The sequence below is a fragment of the Pelodiscus sinensis genome, unplaced genomic scaffold (assembly GCF_049634645.1).
Source record: "Pelodiscus sinensis isolate JC-2024 unplaced genomic scaffold, ASM4963464v1 ctg43, whole genome shotgun sequence".
Classification (NCBI taxonomy): domain Eukaryota; kingdom Metazoa; phylum Chordata; order Testudines; family Trionychidae; genus Pelodiscus; species Pelodiscus sinensis.
The window spans coordinates 1,005,493-1,023,811 of NW_027465835.1; the positions used below are offsets into that span (position 1 = coordinate 1,005,493).

Genomic DNA, 18,319 nt, shown 5'->3' on the forward strand with positions numbered 1-18,319 from the left:
TTGATGTTAATAAGGGTTTTGGCGGTCCTAACATGACATTCTCATAAGTAAACTGGGGAAATTACTATAGCACAGGGCTACTCAACATGCGGCCCGTTTGCATATGGCCCACGGTGCAGTTTGAGTTCACACAGGGCTTGTGGGGCCACAGGGCAAGGTCTCTGCCCCAGTGTACCTTGAGCCACATCCTGGGCCGCTCGCCTGCCTTGTCACTGTGGCCTCCAGGGACAGCGCCTCCCCACGAGCGGAGCCGTGCTGGCTTTTGCCACAGGGCGCTGCACTGAGCCGGGCGGCAGGAGGCGGCGGCGAAGCCAGGCAGCGAGGGACAGGGTGAGAGAGGTCTGTGCTGGGGCTGGATCGGGGTCCTGGGGTCCATTCGGGCTGGGTCCCTCCCCGCCCAGTGTAGGGGAGGGGGAGGGGAAGGGAAGGGGAGCATGGTGTCAGGCTCGGCTGGGCCGAGGACCTGGTATCCATTTTATTCAGGGTGTACCCCAGGAGAGCCATGTGGTGGTAGGAGCCTGCTCCCTTGTGCCCCCCTGCCCTCTCCCAGGCTGCTGTGCTCTGCTTCACTGTTACTACGGAGTAGACCCATGTCCCCTGGTAATCCCTCGGGCTGCCCTGAGTTCTGTGGGTCCCTTCCAAAAATCAGTTGAGGCAGCCACCTTGAACTCTTGTTTTTGCAGGTTGGAGCACTCTGCCTTGGAAACTTTTTCTGAGTAAAATCACTCCAAGAAATGCACAAAAGGCCCTAAGCACCCCCAAAAGGGTTAGAAGGCGGGACAGCCCCTCCCCTCCATGTTTTGGGCACTGATGACTCATTTCTGATACCCCAAGTTCAGGTCATGGATTTCTGCTCCTGCGCTTCTCCTGTGTCCCAGGGTGCCCCAACCCAACCCTTGAATTCTATCCGGCAGCTGGTTGGTTTGAGTTAAACCCTTTCTTTCTTTCTTTCTACTCCTGCCCCCAGCATTTATTAGTTGTGGTTCTCATGCTGCCACCAGAATTTATCACTTGCCTTACGCGGCTGAACCCACAGCGCACAGTCAACCTGTAGAACTCCTTGCCAGAGGATGTGGTGAAAGCTAGGACTTTAACAGGGTTCAAAAAAAAGAGCTAGCTAGATTCATGGGGTTAGGTCATCATTGGCTATTAGCCAAGATGGGCAGGAATGGTGTCCCTAGTCTCTGTTTGTCTGCAGATGGATGACAGGAGAGGGATCAGGTGGTGATTACCTGTTGTGTTTCCTTCCCTCTGGGCATCTGGCATTGGCCACTGTTAACAAACAGGATACTGTGCTAGATGGACCTTTGGTCTGACCCGATATGGCCGTTCTTATGTTAACCTGAAGCTTCAAGCTAAACACCCAAAACACTAGTATACAATTTCTTTTTAATAGGAAGCATTTAAAATGGCAATAAAGAAGAGATGCTTGTTGGATGAACCACAGGGTTTTCAACCCTGTTTGGGAGATGGAATTCGCTTGTGCAGAGAGAAATGGAAAACCAATGTGTTGTCTTGTCAAAAAAGACTATCGCTGTGTTAAAACAAACCTGCAATGGTACCATGAATCTTGTCACTCTCGGTTCACCTGACAGCAATTTAAGAAAAACTAAGATTCCTTCCTTGCTGGAAGGTTTCTGTACTCAACAAGATATGTTCCATTCGCAAGTTAAAGACAGCGATGCCGTTACAGAAGCCTCCTTCAAAATGGCTTGGCACATAGCTAAATCAAGAAGACCTTTTCTGAAGATGAATTGATGAAGTAGTGCTTCTTGGTCTGCAGCGAATCACTTTTTGCAGAATTTAAAAACAGAGGATATAGTTAAATATCAAAACTGCAAGTGTCTGATTCAACTGTAATAAGACAAATTGAAAGCATTTCAGGAGATCTGTTTCTAAATTGCTAAAAGACATTGAAAGCACTGAGTATTTCAGTCTGGATTCATCCGTTGTCACTGATCATTCAGACATATCTCTGCTCATAATCTGGAAGAAAAAAAAAAAGTTGAAGAAATGCTTACTCTGCTACCTTTGACAGGTCAAACTAGGGGAGAGGATGTTTGTTCTGCACTGATGGCATTTTTTGAAGGACCAGGAAAATGCATTGATTTGAAGAAGCTTACTTCGGTGGTAACTGACGGTGCTCCCTCCATGGTTGGAAAAGGGGCTAATTTCTTTGCTGAAGAAAAATCTACAGTTCCAGATTTCTTTTTATACCGTTGCATTCTGCACCAAGAACAGTTGTACAGCAAACTGAAGAGAGGATTTCTCAAGAGCACAATGGATAGTGTCACAAAAATCGTCAACTTCATTGTTGCAAATGCCTTGAAACATAAACAATTTCGAGCTTTAGTTGAGGAGTACCAAACACAGTATGGTGACTTGGCAATGCTTGCAGAAGTTAGATGGCTGACATCGAGGCAAAGCGTTATATCGGTTTATGGATCTACTGCCTGCTGTATGAGTGTTTTTGGAGGCAAAGGATCGCCAGGATTTACTGTCATGTTTAGACAAAGAGAAAGTCCTGCTAAACGTGGCTTGTCGCACTGATATGACACACCACTTAAATGCACGCAATCTTAAACTTCAAGGCAAAGAAAAAAACCTGCCTTCTCTGATGTGGGATGTTTCTGCATTTGAAACAAAACTGGCCCTTTTTGCAGATCAGCTTCGTGAGAGACTTAACTCACTTTCCCATCCTCAAAGATGAACATGCATCTTTTTTGCCTGTGGCTTTTTTTTTAAACAGACTCTCAGAGCTGAAAACCGAATTTCTTCTCATTTTCTAGATGTCAAATCCCTGAAGACCGTTCTTGAATTTACTGAAAATCCATTTTCAGTTGAGGTGAAGGCAGTCTCACCTTCTGCAGTGAGATTTGGTGTTGAGAGGGCCACATTTGAAGAAGAGATAATAGAACTGCAAAACAATAGTATTCTAAAAGCTAGGCATAAGGAAGAGGACACAGGTCATCCAAAATGTTTCAATGTACAGGAAGAGATGTACCATGCATTACTGAAATGTGCCAAAAAAGTGCTTACTTGCTTTGGGTCTACATATGTCTGTTAAAATTCATTCTCCTCCATGGGAATCAAGTCAAAACTGCGCACCTCTCTTACTGACAGACATCTGACTGTCTCTGTGCTGCTACAAGGGAATACAAGCCTGATGTGAAACAGCTGGTGAAAAGTTTGCAGACACAATCTTCACATTGTACTTATATTTCAGTAAATATTGTATTGGCAGTTTTTGTGTTAAAATTGTGAAGCCAAAACAAAAAAAGTAGTCCGTGTAATGATCTTCTGTTGAGATGTGTTTTAGTAGTTACATTCCTGGACTGTCATTGCTCATTCAAAGTGCTGTCATATGGGTGGAAATTGGGTAAATATTGTATTAATGTCAGCAGAACTGACTTAAATGGAGCCTGTGTGTTGTGTAGTCTTGCCTTAATCTTTGTATTCATGCCTGTCAGTGTGAAAGAAGCTACTTGCATATATTTGCATGTCTATGCAACCACACTTAAGTCGTGGCCCTCGGCATGTGCTGAGAGTATCATTGTGGCCCTGGGGCTTCCAAAGTTGAGTAGTCCTGCTGTAGAATATTAAGATGATTCACTTACAGTAGCCATTGTTAATGAATTTGACTTGTTGACTAAATGCTCTATTCCACTTAAGAAAAATTCTGAGCAACTTCTGACTCGGATGACACATCTTGTCTTTACACTGTAGGAAACCCCTAAATTGGGGGCCTAAACTGCAAAATCTGCAGCCAGAGAAGATTTACCTTCCTTGATGCACTCAGAGCGCCACCATACTGTCCTCTTAACCATATTCCTAGATGCAAAATGGACCTAATCCTATAAATAGAAATCACTAGTGACTTGGATATGAAGGAAATGCAGAACCAATGCTTCAGTCAATGTCACTACTTGAGTGTGTGGGATGTTTCTTAGATGCCAAAAGACCTGTGCCGGGGTGCAGTGTCAGAAGTCCCCTTGGGATTGTCCCCTGGTGTGCTGATCATGCCAGTGAAACCTGCCGCCTTGCTCTCTGGGGCTCCCCATGACCCTGTCTTGCTGGGCTAGATGCTCTGGTTTCCCCCGGACAAGGCATAAAGTTGGGGTAACCACTTCTCTGAAGAGCAATGCAGGTACTGAACCTCTTCAGCCCTGGGAGAATGCACTTCTAGGACACAGCACCCAGGAAACCAACCCTCAAATGGGGCCCAAAACCCCTAAATCCATCTTTCTTTTGGGGGGGGGGGGAATTTTACAGAGAGAGCTCATGAGGATGTTCACCCTCTTTATTAATGAAAGAGGCAAATGACCATTTCTCCCCCCCCCCCCCCCCCCGCTAACAATTATTTACACTGGGCCTGATAGAAAATAAGTGTGTTTTAGTAAGTACAAACAGTAAGATTTAAGTGGTTGCAAGTGAAAACAGACAGATCTAAGGTAAGTTACTAAATTTAAAATGAAAAGAAAACACATAGGTTGTTCAAATTCACTAAGGGTGCATCTACACAGCAGGGTTTAACTTGAACTAAGCTGCACAAATTGAGCTACGTCAATTGCACAGCTTATTTTGAAATTGGGAGTGTCTACACAGCCCTTAATTTGAAATAGAGCTCTCTTCCTCCCTCTTCCCTTACTACTCATAAAATGAGGGTTACAGGAGTCTGAGTAAGAAGTCCTCTAGTTTGATAGTATTTTGAAATAACTGCCTGCTGTGTAGATGTAACCTAAGAAACTTATGGTAAACAGATTCTTACCCAAAGAGCTGTTATTTCTGGCATAGTCTTCAAGTCAGAGTGAAACTCTTACTCTGACTTGAGTCTCCAGCCCTCTTTGTATCCTTGTGGAGTGTACCAGGCCAACAAAAGACAAAGGGCTGATAGATTGCCATTGCTTAAGTGGTCTTTCTCCTTGGGGCAGGAAGCTTTTGTTCTTCGAGTGATGTCCCTGTGGGTGCTCCACTATTGTTGTCAGGCTTGTCCCAGCGCCACGGATTAGAGACTTTTACAGCAGTGTCCAGTCAGGCTGCACGTGCCTGAGAGGCATGTCGTGTTCCCGCCTTTGAAGTTGGCGCGCGCAGTCTGACTCCTCTCAGTTCCTTCTAAATCGCCCTCGGCTGCGGATGGAGCTCCAACCTCTCTTCTCCTTGTCACTTCTGTGACAGAAAAGAAAGAAAATTAGATATTGTGGACTTACCTGTTCCTGTTTAGTTTTTTCTTTGTTTAAAGAGTTGCTAGATTTTAAAAAAAACAAAACACAAAACTCTTCAGCTTCTGTATATAGACAGACAGTTTACTGTCATGGCTAATTACAAACCAAAAATTAAAAAAGGAGCTTTTACTCATAAAGAGCTACAGCAGTGAAGTCCACCACCTCACGGAATGTTGGGTTCCAGCTTCAAAAAAATGTGAGCAATGCTGGGAGTTTATGCCAACCTCTGATGGCCACAGCGAATGCATACTCTGCCCGGGGGAGACACATGTTTCACAAAAATGTGTTGTCGTAGTCTGACAGCGAGAGCTCACAAGGATAGAGAGCTCAGAATACGCATGCTGTCCATTGATAAAGCCCTAGACCCCCATAAGGGCTCGGATGTGACCTCTCCTTGGGAACCTCTCAAGCCCCTCGCTGCAAAAAGCGTGTTCCAGAACAAAGCCCTCACCAGCCTGCTCCCTCCTGTCACGGATTAGTAAGGGGGATGAACCAGGCACCTCAGGCATTCAAAAAGTCCAAGCCCCCTCACTAACAGGCTCAAAAACTCACTCTAAACAGCCTGTGAAGGTGGCTCCCTAGCCATTTAAAAGGGCACCCACTAAGGGCCTATAATCAACAAAGGTGCCACTGGCACCCTGCAAGCCCCGGTGCAGCTTTCGCCTCAGGCACAGAGAAAAGACCAGGCCAACACCCCCCCCCCCCCCCCCCCCCCGGTGCAGGCTGACCCCAGATCTCCCAGGGTTCCAACGGCACCGATGCCTCTGCTGGTGCGCACTGCACGACGGCATTAAGTCGCTGACGTTCCCCCAACATTCAGCAAAACACATGCTCTATTAGTAATTGCAAGAACCAGGCCCCTGAGCAAGTCCTCCACATGACCTTGCTTGTACCACTGCCCTGACGCGCCCCCCCCCCCCCCCCCCCGGCTCAGAAGAGGCTCTCTGTCCCCACCACACTCACTACTTTATCGCAACTCTGTGCCTACCAGGGTGTCCTCACAACACTCATCCCCAGAGAGAGCACATGCATGATATGGGGTACGCAGGCTGCGACACTATCGTACCTCTTGTGGCACCCCAACTGTCATACTATCCTCAGCTTCCTAGCTGCTGGTTCCCCTATCATTATTGGGTACCACAACACTGCTCCACTGCCCCTCCCACACCAGCACACACTTTGGCCCATCATGCTCTCCCACAGAGGGCATGGACCGGGAGGAGAAGAGCAGACTGAGGATGATCCAACAAGCAGCCATGCCACCAAGTAACTCATCTTCTGCACCTGATGAAGCAGTTATTCCGGATGATCTGTCACCTAGTGATGTCCTAAAACAATTTCAAGATTTATTCAAAAAGGTGGCCGGCAGTCAGGAGGTTGTGATATCAGAAGTGCAGGAAAAGCAGCATAAGCTTATCAAGAACCTCCAGCCCTCTACAAAATCCCAAGTTGCGCTGCCTCTAGACAAGGCAATACTTGAAGCAGCAGACAAAGTATGGCAAACGCTAGCCACAGGCGCCCGCCCCCCCCCCCCCCCCCAACGAAAGAGTAGACAGAAAATATTTGTTCTATCAAAAGGCATGGACTTTTTATTCTTACACCCTCAAACCAATTCATTAGTGGTCAATGCTGCGAATCCAAGGTCTACAAATCCTCAAGACAAGGCAAAGACTGCAAATGCCTGAACTTATTTGGGAGGAAAATGTACTCCTCAACCCTTCAACTTGGCATAGCTAACTACACAGCCCTACTTGCTAATCACAACTTTGACAGTTATTCAAAACTAACAGAGCTCATGCAACACCACCCAGATAAGAGACCTATCCTCAAAGCTGTGATTAAAGAGGGGTATACTGTATCTCATACAGCCCTGCAGATGGCCCTCGACGCTGCGGCAAGAGCTATGGCAACATCCATAGTAATGAGACGCTCATCCTGGCTTCAAGCAGCTGGATTTCCTAAGGACCTCTAGGCTAAAGTAGAAGACCTACCATTCGATAAGGACAAACTGTTTGCAGCAAAGACCGATGAAGCTTTGTATTCTAGCAAAGACTCATGCACCACCTTGTGCACATTGGAGATGTACACTCTTCCCTACTGAAGGAAGTGCTATAATCCCTGCTAAAGACACAGGGACACAACCTTTGGCAGGCAGCAGCAGCAGTGGCCATTTGACCAAAGTTGCTTCCAACCACAAAACCAACAGAGAAGAGCCCCAAACACACGCTCTTCTATGGCTCAGGTCTCTAGGCAGCAGGTTTGAGAATTTGGTTGAGGGTCTGCCTGACATCCCCTCCGCACCAGTGCCAGCCAAGTCCAACATCTTCCACCATCGCTTGTGCCCTTTTTACAACCAATGGGCAGCAATCACCACAGATTGGTGGGTTTTAGAAATAATCAGCTGTGGGTACTCTTACCCTTTCATATCATTCCTCCAACCTCCCCACCCTCTCCCTCCCTTTTCAGGGACCCATTTCACGAAACACTGCTCCACCAAGAAGTCCAACACCACCTCAACATAGGAGCTGTAGAACAGGTCCCGAAACAATACCGAGGGAGAGGATTTTACTCAAATTACTTGCTTACCAAAAAAACCAGGGTTGGAGGCATATGTTAGACCTCTGTCAGTTTAATAGATACTTTCGTAAGCAGCGTTTCAAAATGGTTGGACTCACCATGATTATTCCCTCACTGGACAGAGGGCATGGGTTTGCTGCCCTCAACCTCCAAAATGCATACTTCCATATCACAATGCATCCCGTGCACAGACATTTTTACACTTTACAGTAGCATCAGACCATTTTTAATAGTGTCCTTCCGTTTGGACTCTCCTCTGCCCCCAGAGTCTTCTCCAAGACCCTGGCAGTTGCAGTGGCACATCTGACAAAAAGGCATCACAATCTTCCCCTATTTGGACGATTGCCTCATTGAAGGTACCTCTCAGCATACCACAAGTGACATGATCAGATTCACAAGGCCTTCCTTCAGTCTCTAGGGTTCACTATTCATGAACAAAAATCCACTCTAGGGACTGTGTGGGGCGTAGAGTTTATAGGGGCTCACATAGATTCTACGAGAGCATGCGCCTATCTCCCCAATCAATGTTTCGACACTATAAAAAACCTGATCGCAATCATGACCACCAGCCCAACTGTTCCCATTCTAACCTGTGTCAAACTCATGGGGCATATGGCAGTTACCATATATGTCGTCCCATTTGCCAGACTACAATTTCAATGTTTCCAACACTGGATTGTCAGTCTATACACCAACCAGATGCCTTGTCCACAGGCACATTTCTCCTCCTCAGAAAGTACTTGCCTCTTTACAATGGTGGACCCAGGCACAGAACCTCTGTGGTGGGGTACCCTTCCACTGAGATCAGCCATCCAAACAAATCACTATGGATCCATCACTTCTGGGGTCGAGTACCGGCTTCCAGCAACAATACGTGCAAGGGAAGTGGTCCAACGAGTCCAGGCTCCACATGAAGCTGCGAGAGGTTCACAACGCCGGCAAACACTTCCTCCCACACATTCAGGGATCCTCAGTGTGTATCCTCACTGATGATATGACCACGATGTTCTACATCAACCGCCAAGGGGGCGCCAGATCCCCTTCCCTATGCGCAGAGGCGATTCGTCTCTGGAATTGGGGTATCCACCACAACATAACCATCATGGCGGTATACCTACCTGGGGACAAGAGTACCATGGCTGATACCCTCAGCCACCACTTTGTCACAGACCATAAATGGGAACTGCACAGTCAGGTCACCCACAATCTATCCCAATGCTGGGGTTGACCGCAGATAAACCTCTTTGCAACCAGTCAAATTCCAAATGCTCATTCTCGAATAGTGCTGGGGGCATAGGGCACAACTCCTTGGGAGACGCAATGCTCTTCCCATGGAATACTCACCTGCTGTATGCCTTTCCTCCTGTCTCTCTGATCCCCAGAGCTCTCCAGAAGGTAGACCAGGTCTGCGTAATTCTAATAGCCCCAGCTTAACCTCGGCAGACATGGTTTCTATGTTATCAACTGTCTCGTCGACCTCCCTGCCCACTTCCACCCCGCCCGGACCACCTCTCCCCCGAGCAAGGGCATGATCCTTCATCCCCAGCCTCAAATGCTGCACCTGATGGCATGGTACCTATCTGGTTCTCAGGAGTTGAGCAGCAATGTTCACAAGTAGTAAAAACTGTACTACTACATATCAGAAGACAAACTACATGTAATACCTGTATAAATGGCAACAATTTAAGGCATGGTGCACCCAGAAGGGAGTTGACCATCCATGGCTCCACTCCATTTCGTCCCGGAATACATCATGCACCTGAAACAACAAAATTTATCACTTCGCGTTCACCTGTCCACGGTCACGGCCTTTCATCCTCCAATAGAGGGGTTCTCCATATTTGCGCGCTTCATCTCTAAGAGGTTTTGGAAGGGCCTGCAGAACCTTCATCCGCCACATAGACCCATACCTCCTACATGGGATTTAAAACTGGTTCTACACTTGCTCACAAAACCACCCTTCGAACCAATGGCAACTTCATCACTTACTTTCCTCACCATGAAAACGGTGTTCCTGCTGGCAGTCACATCTGCAAGGAGGGTTAGTGAACTCACGGCTATCATGTCTTCACCTCCATATGCGACCTTTCACAAACAAAGTTATTCTGTGACCCCCACCACCACCACCCCCCTCCCCCTCCTTCTTACCCTGTGTTTGTTCTGAATTTCATATCCATGAACCCATAGTCCTTCCCGCTTTCTACCCGAAACTGCATTGATCCAGGGATGAAGCCATGTTGCACACTCTAGATATGAGAAGGGCTGCTGCCATCTACTTGGTTGAAAAGGCTGCATCCTGTCTACCACAGTGTCTCCCTATATCTCTAGAGTCTAGCTGAAAGGCCCAAGGGAAAACCACTTTCTTCCCAGCTCATATCAAAACTGATAACATCCTGTATTACTACCTGCTACTCACTCCAGAACAAAGCAATACTGATGACTCCCAGAGCTCATTCCACCAGAGCGATGGCAACAGGGGAGTGTCGCTCCATGAAATATGTCAAGCAGCCACAGGGTCGTCTAACCATATGTTCGTGAAGCACTATGCAATTCCACCATGTTCGACAAAGGACACTGCAATAGTTACTGCAGTCCTCTCCACAGCCCGCAACAACTAGCTGAAGCCCACCTACCAAATAACCGGGCACTGATACACAGTCACCAACAGGGGACATCACTCGAAGAAAGGTTACTCACCCTGTGCAATAACGCTGGTTCTTTGAGATGTGTATTCCCGTGGGTGCTCTACCTGCCCTCCTCCATTTTTCTTCAGGCATTAACAACTTGCTAGGAGGGCATCAAAGAAGAAACTGAGAGGAGTTGGGCAGGGGGCGGTAACTTCAAACGCGGGAACAACACGCTCCTTTCGTGCATGCGCAGCCTGACTGGACACTGCTGTAAAAGTCTCCAATCCGCGGTGCTGGGACGAGTCTGACACCAACAGTGGAGCACCCACGGGGACACGCATTTTGGAGAACCATCGTTACTGCAGAGTGAGTAACCTCTCTTTACATCCCTCCCCCTTCTATAGAAAAATATCAGGGCCAAAATGGAATTTCAGTGCCAGGAGGTATGGTCACATGTTTTCCTAGGACCAACTGCTGCTTAGACAAGGTTGTTTACAAGTCATTAAGGCTTGGGGGGGGTGCACCAGTAATGGCTCTCATTAGCATATTTAAAACTATTAACAGTCTTAAAATATTTCTAACTTTACAAGAACAATACAGGCACCAAAATAGGATATACAGATCCAGCAGATTCATTTTCTGTGTCTGTCTGTCTGGGGGGGGGGGGGACGAGTACTCTTCCTGTGGGACGAGAGAGAGATTGTAATCACATCACTCTGGCATCCCTCAGCCACCCTGCGCAGTACTCTGGCAGGCAGCTGGAGCCAGGCGGCCTCCCCCTTCGCTGGGGGGCTGCATGGCCTTTGCCCCTTGCCCGGGGGTGGGAGGAGGGAGTCAAGAGCTAAGCTTGCCTACCCCCAGAAGAGGGGGCGGTTGGCAAGCATAGTGAGCAGGGGGCACCGTCTCCTAGTAGTAATAAAATTGATAGGTTACATGAGGGATTTTGTTGAAAGCATCTCAGAGTTATGCATATTTATATTCTTAAGCCAGGTTTCATAAAACCTGGCCCAGAGGGGGGGGGAGAATGGGGACTTTTTTTTGGGGGGGGCGGTAAACTTACTAAAATGTAACTTTCTTTTCTCTTGCAGTTCAAATATGGAAAAATTTCTTCAAAACATAATGGGAGTGTAAAGAGAGGTGTCATTTTTGCCACATATTCTTCTCTTATTGGTGAAAGTCAGTCTGGTGGTAAATACAAAACCAGATTAAAGCAGCTTCTCCACTGGTGTGGTGATGACTTCGATGGAGTTGTATCCTTTCATTTCTTAGTAAACAATAGAAATGATTGACCCATAATATAAAACACCCCCTTTTGATGCAAGATAATCATGTACATTTTATACGGTTATATTTTTGAAAGGATGTTTTTCATTAGTTTGAAACCATACAATGTTTTCAAAATGCTTTATTTGAAACATGTAGCACACTGTATGTGTGACCAACTAGTAGCTTGATTGTGGTGGTGTAAATCAGGGATTGGAATATAGTCATCAGAAACCTTTGCTCTTGTTTACATTTGTATGTAACTTCACCCCAGTTCTTAGACTTTTTCCTGTAAAATCTTTGTAAAAAATTCTTAGTCTTCAAGAAAATTTTCCTAAAATACCTGAAGACATTATGCTAATTATGTGTAGTTGAATAGCTTAAAATTGAATGTTTGGACATGGATTTTTTTTAATTAAATTGTTTGACTGAACTCTGTAGAATATTTATTGGTTATGCTTTCATGAGCTGTCAGGTTTTTAGATTTCAGTGCAAAAAAATCAAACACTCTCTTCTGAAGACCCTGTGCTATATTGACTATGGCAGGGGTGGGCAAAAGGGTCTCCACGGGCCTTAATTGGCCTGGAGGCAGGGGAGCGTGCGAAGCCGCCTCCCACCCTGCCAGGAGAACTGTGGTGCTTTGAAGCACCGCGCAGTGCTCGCAGGGCGGGGCGGGGGGGGAGAGGAGAGAGGGGAGAGGGGAGAGGGGAGGAGGCTTCACGTGCTTCCCAGACCAATCAGGGCCTGGGGCAGAGGAGCTGCGTGAAGCTTCCTTTGCCCTGCCCCGGCCCTGTGAGGAGCCTGTGGCACTTCAAAGTGCCACGTGCTCCTTGCAGTGCGTGAGGAAGATTCCGGTGCTCCCCCGCCCCCAGGCTCTCATTGGCCTGGGGGTGAGAGAATGTGCCAAGCCCCTTCCAGGGCATGGGTGCCTAGTGGGAAGGGGGGACAAAGGGGTTCCCCTACCCCCAGACCAATCACGGTCTGGGGGTGGGGTAGCCCCTTCCCTTCCCATTTATGCCCTGCCCCTTCCGGGGTGGCCCTTGGGCAAAAATTATTGCTCACCCCGGACTATGGAATGGCATGCTTACTCCTTAATTAACGTTCAGATAGTATTTGATGAATGTCACAAAGCTAAGAATCTGTGTCCTGTTGGTTCTTCAAAACCAACAAAGACAGGCTTAGCTGTGTTGGAGCTTCAGAATAAACTTCCGAAGGCTAGAGTTGTTTATGCTAGTGCCACAGGTAAGTACTACTTAATACAGATGCCTATAGAAAAGCTGGCTTGTCTTATTGGCATTGGTACAGCCTGTGCTCTTCTTTTCAGGTGCATCTGAGCCACGAAATATGGCATATATGAACCGTCTGGGAATATGGGGTGAAGGAACCCCATTTAGGGAATTCAGTGACTTTATTCAGGCTGTTGAAAGAAGGTAATGTCTTAAAGAATTATAGCAAGAGCAGCTATAGTCGTGGCTGCAGTATGGTTTCCATTTTTTTTCATTTCAACCCTGATTTCAGTCATGGATAGTTCTCCTGAAACTCTTCCAGGCTTGTTCTGTCTCTTAAACCTTTCTATTTAGCAAAACATGAAGTAAATGGAGCTGAGGTAGGGAGATGGTTCATTTAAAAACATGAAAATTAAACTTTCTAAAGCATGTCTACATCTGAAAAAAGGTTGGTGTAGAATGATTTTAAATTAAAGAAGTGCAATTGGGTGTTCTGGTAAAATCTGTGGTTGATTTAATTGATACAGGTGAAAAATAAATAATGTTCACACCTGGTACAAGAATAGATTTAGCTACAAAGTAAAAAGTGTACTGAAGGGGCAAATGGTTTCTGGAGGTATGATGTAGAGTTTATAAGGTCAGCAGAAGTCCCACTGCTTGAGGCTTTTCTAGTGGTCCTTGGCCAGAGTGTTCTAGATGATGAAATTTATGCTGTTCCTCATTTAGTGATAACTTTTTTGAAGAAAATGGGCACTTCAATCTACAGACCCCCCCCCCCCCCCCCCCAAAAAAAAAGGAAGCGCCATACAAAACCAATGCAAATACAGGCAGTCCCCGGGTTACGTACAAGATAGGGACTGTAGGTTTGTTCTTAAGTTGAATCTGTATGTAAGTCGGAACTGGCTCCAGATTCAGTCGCTGCTGCTGAAACTGACCAGGGGCTGACTACAGGAAGCCCGAGGCAGAGTTGCTCTGCCCCCAGCTTCCTGGAATCAGCCACTGATCAGTTTCAACAGCGGCTGAATCTGGAGCCTGGGACAGAACAGCTGGGGCACTGCCGGGTAGGTTCCCACAGGACCAACCCGGCAGCACCCCAGCTGCTCTACCCCAGGCGTCCACAACAAAAGCTTGGTCTGCTTGGGGGGGGGGCGCACTAGCTGCGCCCCCCCCCCCCCCCCCCCAGCAGACCAGGGAGACCCGGAGCAAAGCCTTGGAGGCGGCGGGGTCCCGCGCCTCCAAGGCTTTGCTCCGGGTGTCCCTGGTCTGCTTGGGGTGTCCCTGGTCTGCTGGGAGGGGTCCCCAGCAGACCAGGGACACCTGGAGCAAAGCCTTGGAGGTGCGGGACCCCGCCGCCTCTGCGGCTTTGCTCCGGGTGTCCCTGGTCTGCTGGGCACCCCCCCAGCAGACCAGGGACACCCGGCGCAGGTTTTCTCGCTCCAGAGGACGCGGTGGCGGGACCACTGCGCATCTGGGTGGTCCCGCCGCCCGCGAGTTCCGGGGTGAGAAAAGCCCTGTTCGTAAGTGCGGATCCGACATAAGTCGGATCCGCGTAACTCGGGGACTGCCTGTATAACATTCTCTAACCATTTAATTCCCTGTCACGTGATTATCGTATTTGAGAAAAATGTTCGAAACAGTTTTTTAATCTTAGGTCCTCTTGTGTAACATCTTGTATTGTGCATGGTAGACTCATGTGAAAAGTACAAAATAGGCTATACTAGTGCAACATTATTTGAGTGTGCAACAAAAGTGTGATACTGAAAATATATATGGGCCCAAATTTTCAGCTAAATTAACTTCATATTTGATTCTTAGCCCTTGTCTGTACTAAGGCTGTGCTGATGGTTGGAAAGGATTTATGAAAGCTGGCTGCTTAAGAGCCAAATTTGGCTCTTGTGCCAGTAAAAATCAGTGAAGGAATAGAAAATGTACTCTTAACACACTCTGGAGAAATGTATATTAAAAAAATCTCAGATACTATAGCTTTGGCATGAAACTAGTTACAGTATAAAAATGGAAAAAAATTACAAGATAACTACCCATGTATGTGTTACGTCATTCAAAAGGTAGACTGAGAATTATCTACATGATCATGTTACAGTGCCTATTCACAAGAGGGCAGAGTTATAGTTGTGTGTACAACCTGATTTCTAATATTTCCTGATCTGTGTTTAATCCTACAACTCTAGTGTTCTTGCACATTGGTTGCATTGGAATAAATATTTACTTTTCATAGTGCACTTGAATATGCCATTTACTTCTAACCCATGCAATAATTTGTGGGGTGTTTGTTTTTTCCCCCCAGAGGTGTGGGTGCCATGGAAATAGTTGCTATGGATATGAAACTGAGAGGAATGTACATAGCAAGACAGTTAAGCTTTTCAGGTGTGACCTTCAAAATTGATGAAGTTCTACTTTCACAGAACTACATTAAAATGTATAATAAATCTGTGAAACTGGTAAGAAATTAAATTTTTAATCATTCATAATAGTTTGAACTGGTAGATGCTGGAAAGTTAATGAATGGAGATTGTTTGCTGTCAGACTGGGCATAGCATCTTGATTATACAGCTGGGGTTGACAACCTATGGCTTGCGAGCTAAGTATGGCTCACTAGGGAGCCAGATATGGCTCTTCTGGAGCCCCAACTCAGCCCGCCCCCCCCCCCCGCCCCGCCCAAGCTCCACCTGCAGCAGGGAGCCTGTGCTGGCGCTACAGCCTTATTTGCGCGCCCCCCCCCCCCCCAATTGGAATGCTAGTGCCAGCTTCCTGCGGGGGGAGCCCTGAAACTCCCTGCCGGATTCGGTGTGCAGGGAACAAGCAGAACCAGAAATGGCTCCCCATGCTGCCCTCCCCTGCTGCCTCTGATAGGCGGCGGGGGGGACTGGTGCTTAAGCCAGTTCTCCTCCTCCTCTTTCTCCCCCCTCCCCCAACCGCTTCTGATACAGAGGTGGCAGATACTCGACTCAGCTACCTGCTTACATCCCTAATCCTGATTATAGAACAGCTGCTTTTTCATAGTTTGTCCCTAGTTTCTGGCAGGCAGTTTTTGTTTACAGAACAGTATCCAATTAGCTCGCTCATGAAATACTGTGTTACGTGCTTATTTGGTGTTGGATCTCCTGTCAGAAGGCCATTGATTATTGTGTACTCTCTTGTCCACAATTGCTTTTCAATTCTAGTAATGTTGTAAAAGATTTCATATGTTGCTTTCTTTGGCTGTTAGTACAGATAATCTATCTAATGATGGTAGACTTTGAAAGGTGTGATATGTAAAACTTCTGATTTCTTTATCAGTGGGTGAATGCCAGAGAGAAATTTCAACAAGCAGCTGATCTTATTGATGCAGAGCAACGCATGAAAAAGTCCATGTGGGGTCAGTTTTGGTCAGCCCACCAGAGATTTTTCAAGTACCTTTGCATAGCATCCAAAGTCAAAAGGGTGGTACAGCTAGCTCGAGAAGAGATCAAGAATGGGAAAGTAAGTGGTTTAAATCTGGTTGGTTGTCGTTCAAAATGTTTCGGAAACCTCTCTGAGCGTTGTACCATACAGATTAGTACTAGGAACAAAGCCATTTGTAGAATTACTGTGTTTTTGAAGGTGTGCGGTGGCGTGTTGCTGAGGTATTGACTGCAAATCCTTCTTGTTTGTCTCACAAGAAGTAAAAAATCATGTGTTTGTTAGCATTTCATGGCTTGTGTGTGTTTGTTTCTCTACAGTGTGTTGTTATTGGACTACAGTCCACAGGAGAAGCAAGAACATTAGAAGCCTTAGAGGAGGGTGGTGGAGAATTGAATGACTTTGTTTCCACAGCAAAGTAAGTCTTACATTAACAAAAAGGAATCAGTGCATCTGAATGAATTTTAGTGCCAAAGAATGGGGAAAAACTTAAGTCACTATGTAACCTTTTTCTCTCTTCTCCTCCCCCCCCCCCCCCCCCCCAAACTACAGTAAACTTCTGATAATCCGGCACCTTTAGGACTATCAGAAGGGGGGGCTATGAGGGGTCTGGGGTGGGGTGGGGGGATGCTACTCCAGACCCCCTCATAGCCCCCCCCCCCCCTTCCGATAGTCCGGCTCTTGTGGTAACCCTTGGCGCTGCGAGACCCAACCTGTCAGCACCCCAGCTGCTCCTGGGGACGCCTGGGGCAGAGCAGCTGGGGTGCTGCCAGCTTGGTCCCGCAGCACCGCTCCTCGGCGCTACTGGACCAACCTGGCAGCACCCTAGCTGCTCTGCCCCAGGTGTCCCCAAGTCAGCCGCTGCTGATACTGATTAGCGGCTGACTCCAGCAAGCCAGAGGCAGAGCTGCTCTGCCCCGGCTTCCTGGAGTCAGCCCTGGGCAGTTTCAGCAGCAGCTGAATCGGGACGCCTGGGACAGAGCAGCTGGGGCGCTGCTGGATTGGTCTGGTAGCGCCAAACCTCAGCGCTGCGGGGACCAACCCGGCAGCCCCCCAGCTGCTCTGTCCCAGGTGTACCCAAGTCAGCTGCTGCTGAAACTGACCAGCAGCTGATTCCAGGAAGCTGGGGCAGAGCAGCTCTGCCTCTGGCTTGCTGGAGTCAGTGGCTGGTCAATTTCAGCAGCGGCTGAATCGGGGACAGCTGGGGTGCTGCCGGGTTGGCCCCACAGCTCCGAGGGGTAGCGCTACAGGACCTACCCGGCAGCACTCCAGCTGCTCTGCCCCCGGCTTCCCCGATTCAGCTGCTGGTCAGTTTTAGCAGCGGCTGAATCGGGGAAGCTGGGGGCAGAGCAGCTCCAATTGTCCGGCTGCCCGGAGCACTTCCGGTTTCTTGATGGTGCCGGACCATCAGGAGTGCTGGACCATCAGATGCCGGACTATCAGAGTTTTACTGTAATAGAGGAGAATTGGGCTGAGGAACATTCATTCTTAATTTTTCCTTACACAGGGGAGTTTTGCAGTCTCTCATTGAGAAGCACTTCCCAGCTCCTGACAGGAAGAAGCTTTTTAGTTTGCTGGGAATAGATCTGACTGCTCAAAGTAATAATACTTCACCTAGGGACAGTCCTTGTAAGGAGAACAAAATAAAGAAACGTAAAGGTAAAATGCAAGCTATTCATTTTATGTATTATTTGAGATAGTGGGAGCACTTGAATTGCACAGATTGTCTTGTAGAATGACCTTTTCATGGGTAAAAATGAGGAGTCCTGTAGCACCTTAAAGATTAACCCTTTGGGCACAAGCTTTCATAGGTAAAAACCGCTTCATCAGAGGCATCCAACAAAGTGTTTTTTCATAATGAAAGCTTATGCCCAAAGGGTTAGTCTTTAAGGTGACACAGGACTCAGCCTATCTGCAAAAATGATAACGCCGCTACCCCCTCAGACTTTTCATGAGTGGCAGCTAGAAATGATTAGGACAGCTTATGGAATCTGGTTATTGAAAG

At 47.4% G+C, this 18,319-nt stretch overlaps 1 protein-coding gene and 1 long non-coding RNA gene across 6 annotated transcripts in view; both read left to right on the top strand.

Annotated features, from left to right (window-relative positions):
• LOC142823550 (uncharacterized) overlaps positions 1-18,319 on the top strand; it is a 227,144-nt gene that overhangs the window by 58,207 nt on the left and 150,618 nt on the right. The gene's annotated exons all lie outside the window — the stretch shown is intronic.
• LOC102449197 (protein strawberry notch homolog 1-like) overlaps positions 1-18,319 on the top strand; it is a 95,746-nt gene that overhangs the window by 34,812 nt on the left and 42,615 nt on the right. For all 5 annotated transcript variants that reach the window (XR_012898734.1, XM_075914761.1, XM_075914759.1 and 2 more), the window contains 7 exons: positions 11,515-11,676; positions 12,796-12,931; positions 13,014-13,119; positions 15,221-15,374; positions 16,213-16,395; positions 16,635-16,732; positions 17,822-17,973. Coding sequence is in view for 4 of the 5 variants with exons in the window: in XM_075914761.1 (XP_075770876.1) it covers positions 11,515-11,676; positions 12,796-12,931; positions 13,014-13,119; positions 15,221-15,374; positions 16,213-16,395; positions 16,635-16,732; positions 17,822-17,973 (991 nt within the window). In the remaining variant the exon portion in view is untranslated. The remainder of the gene's footprint in view (positions 1-11,514; positions 11,677-12,795; positions 12,932-13,013; positions 13,120-15,220; positions 15,375-16,212; positions 16,396-16,634; positions 16,733-17,821; positions 17,974-18,319) is intronic.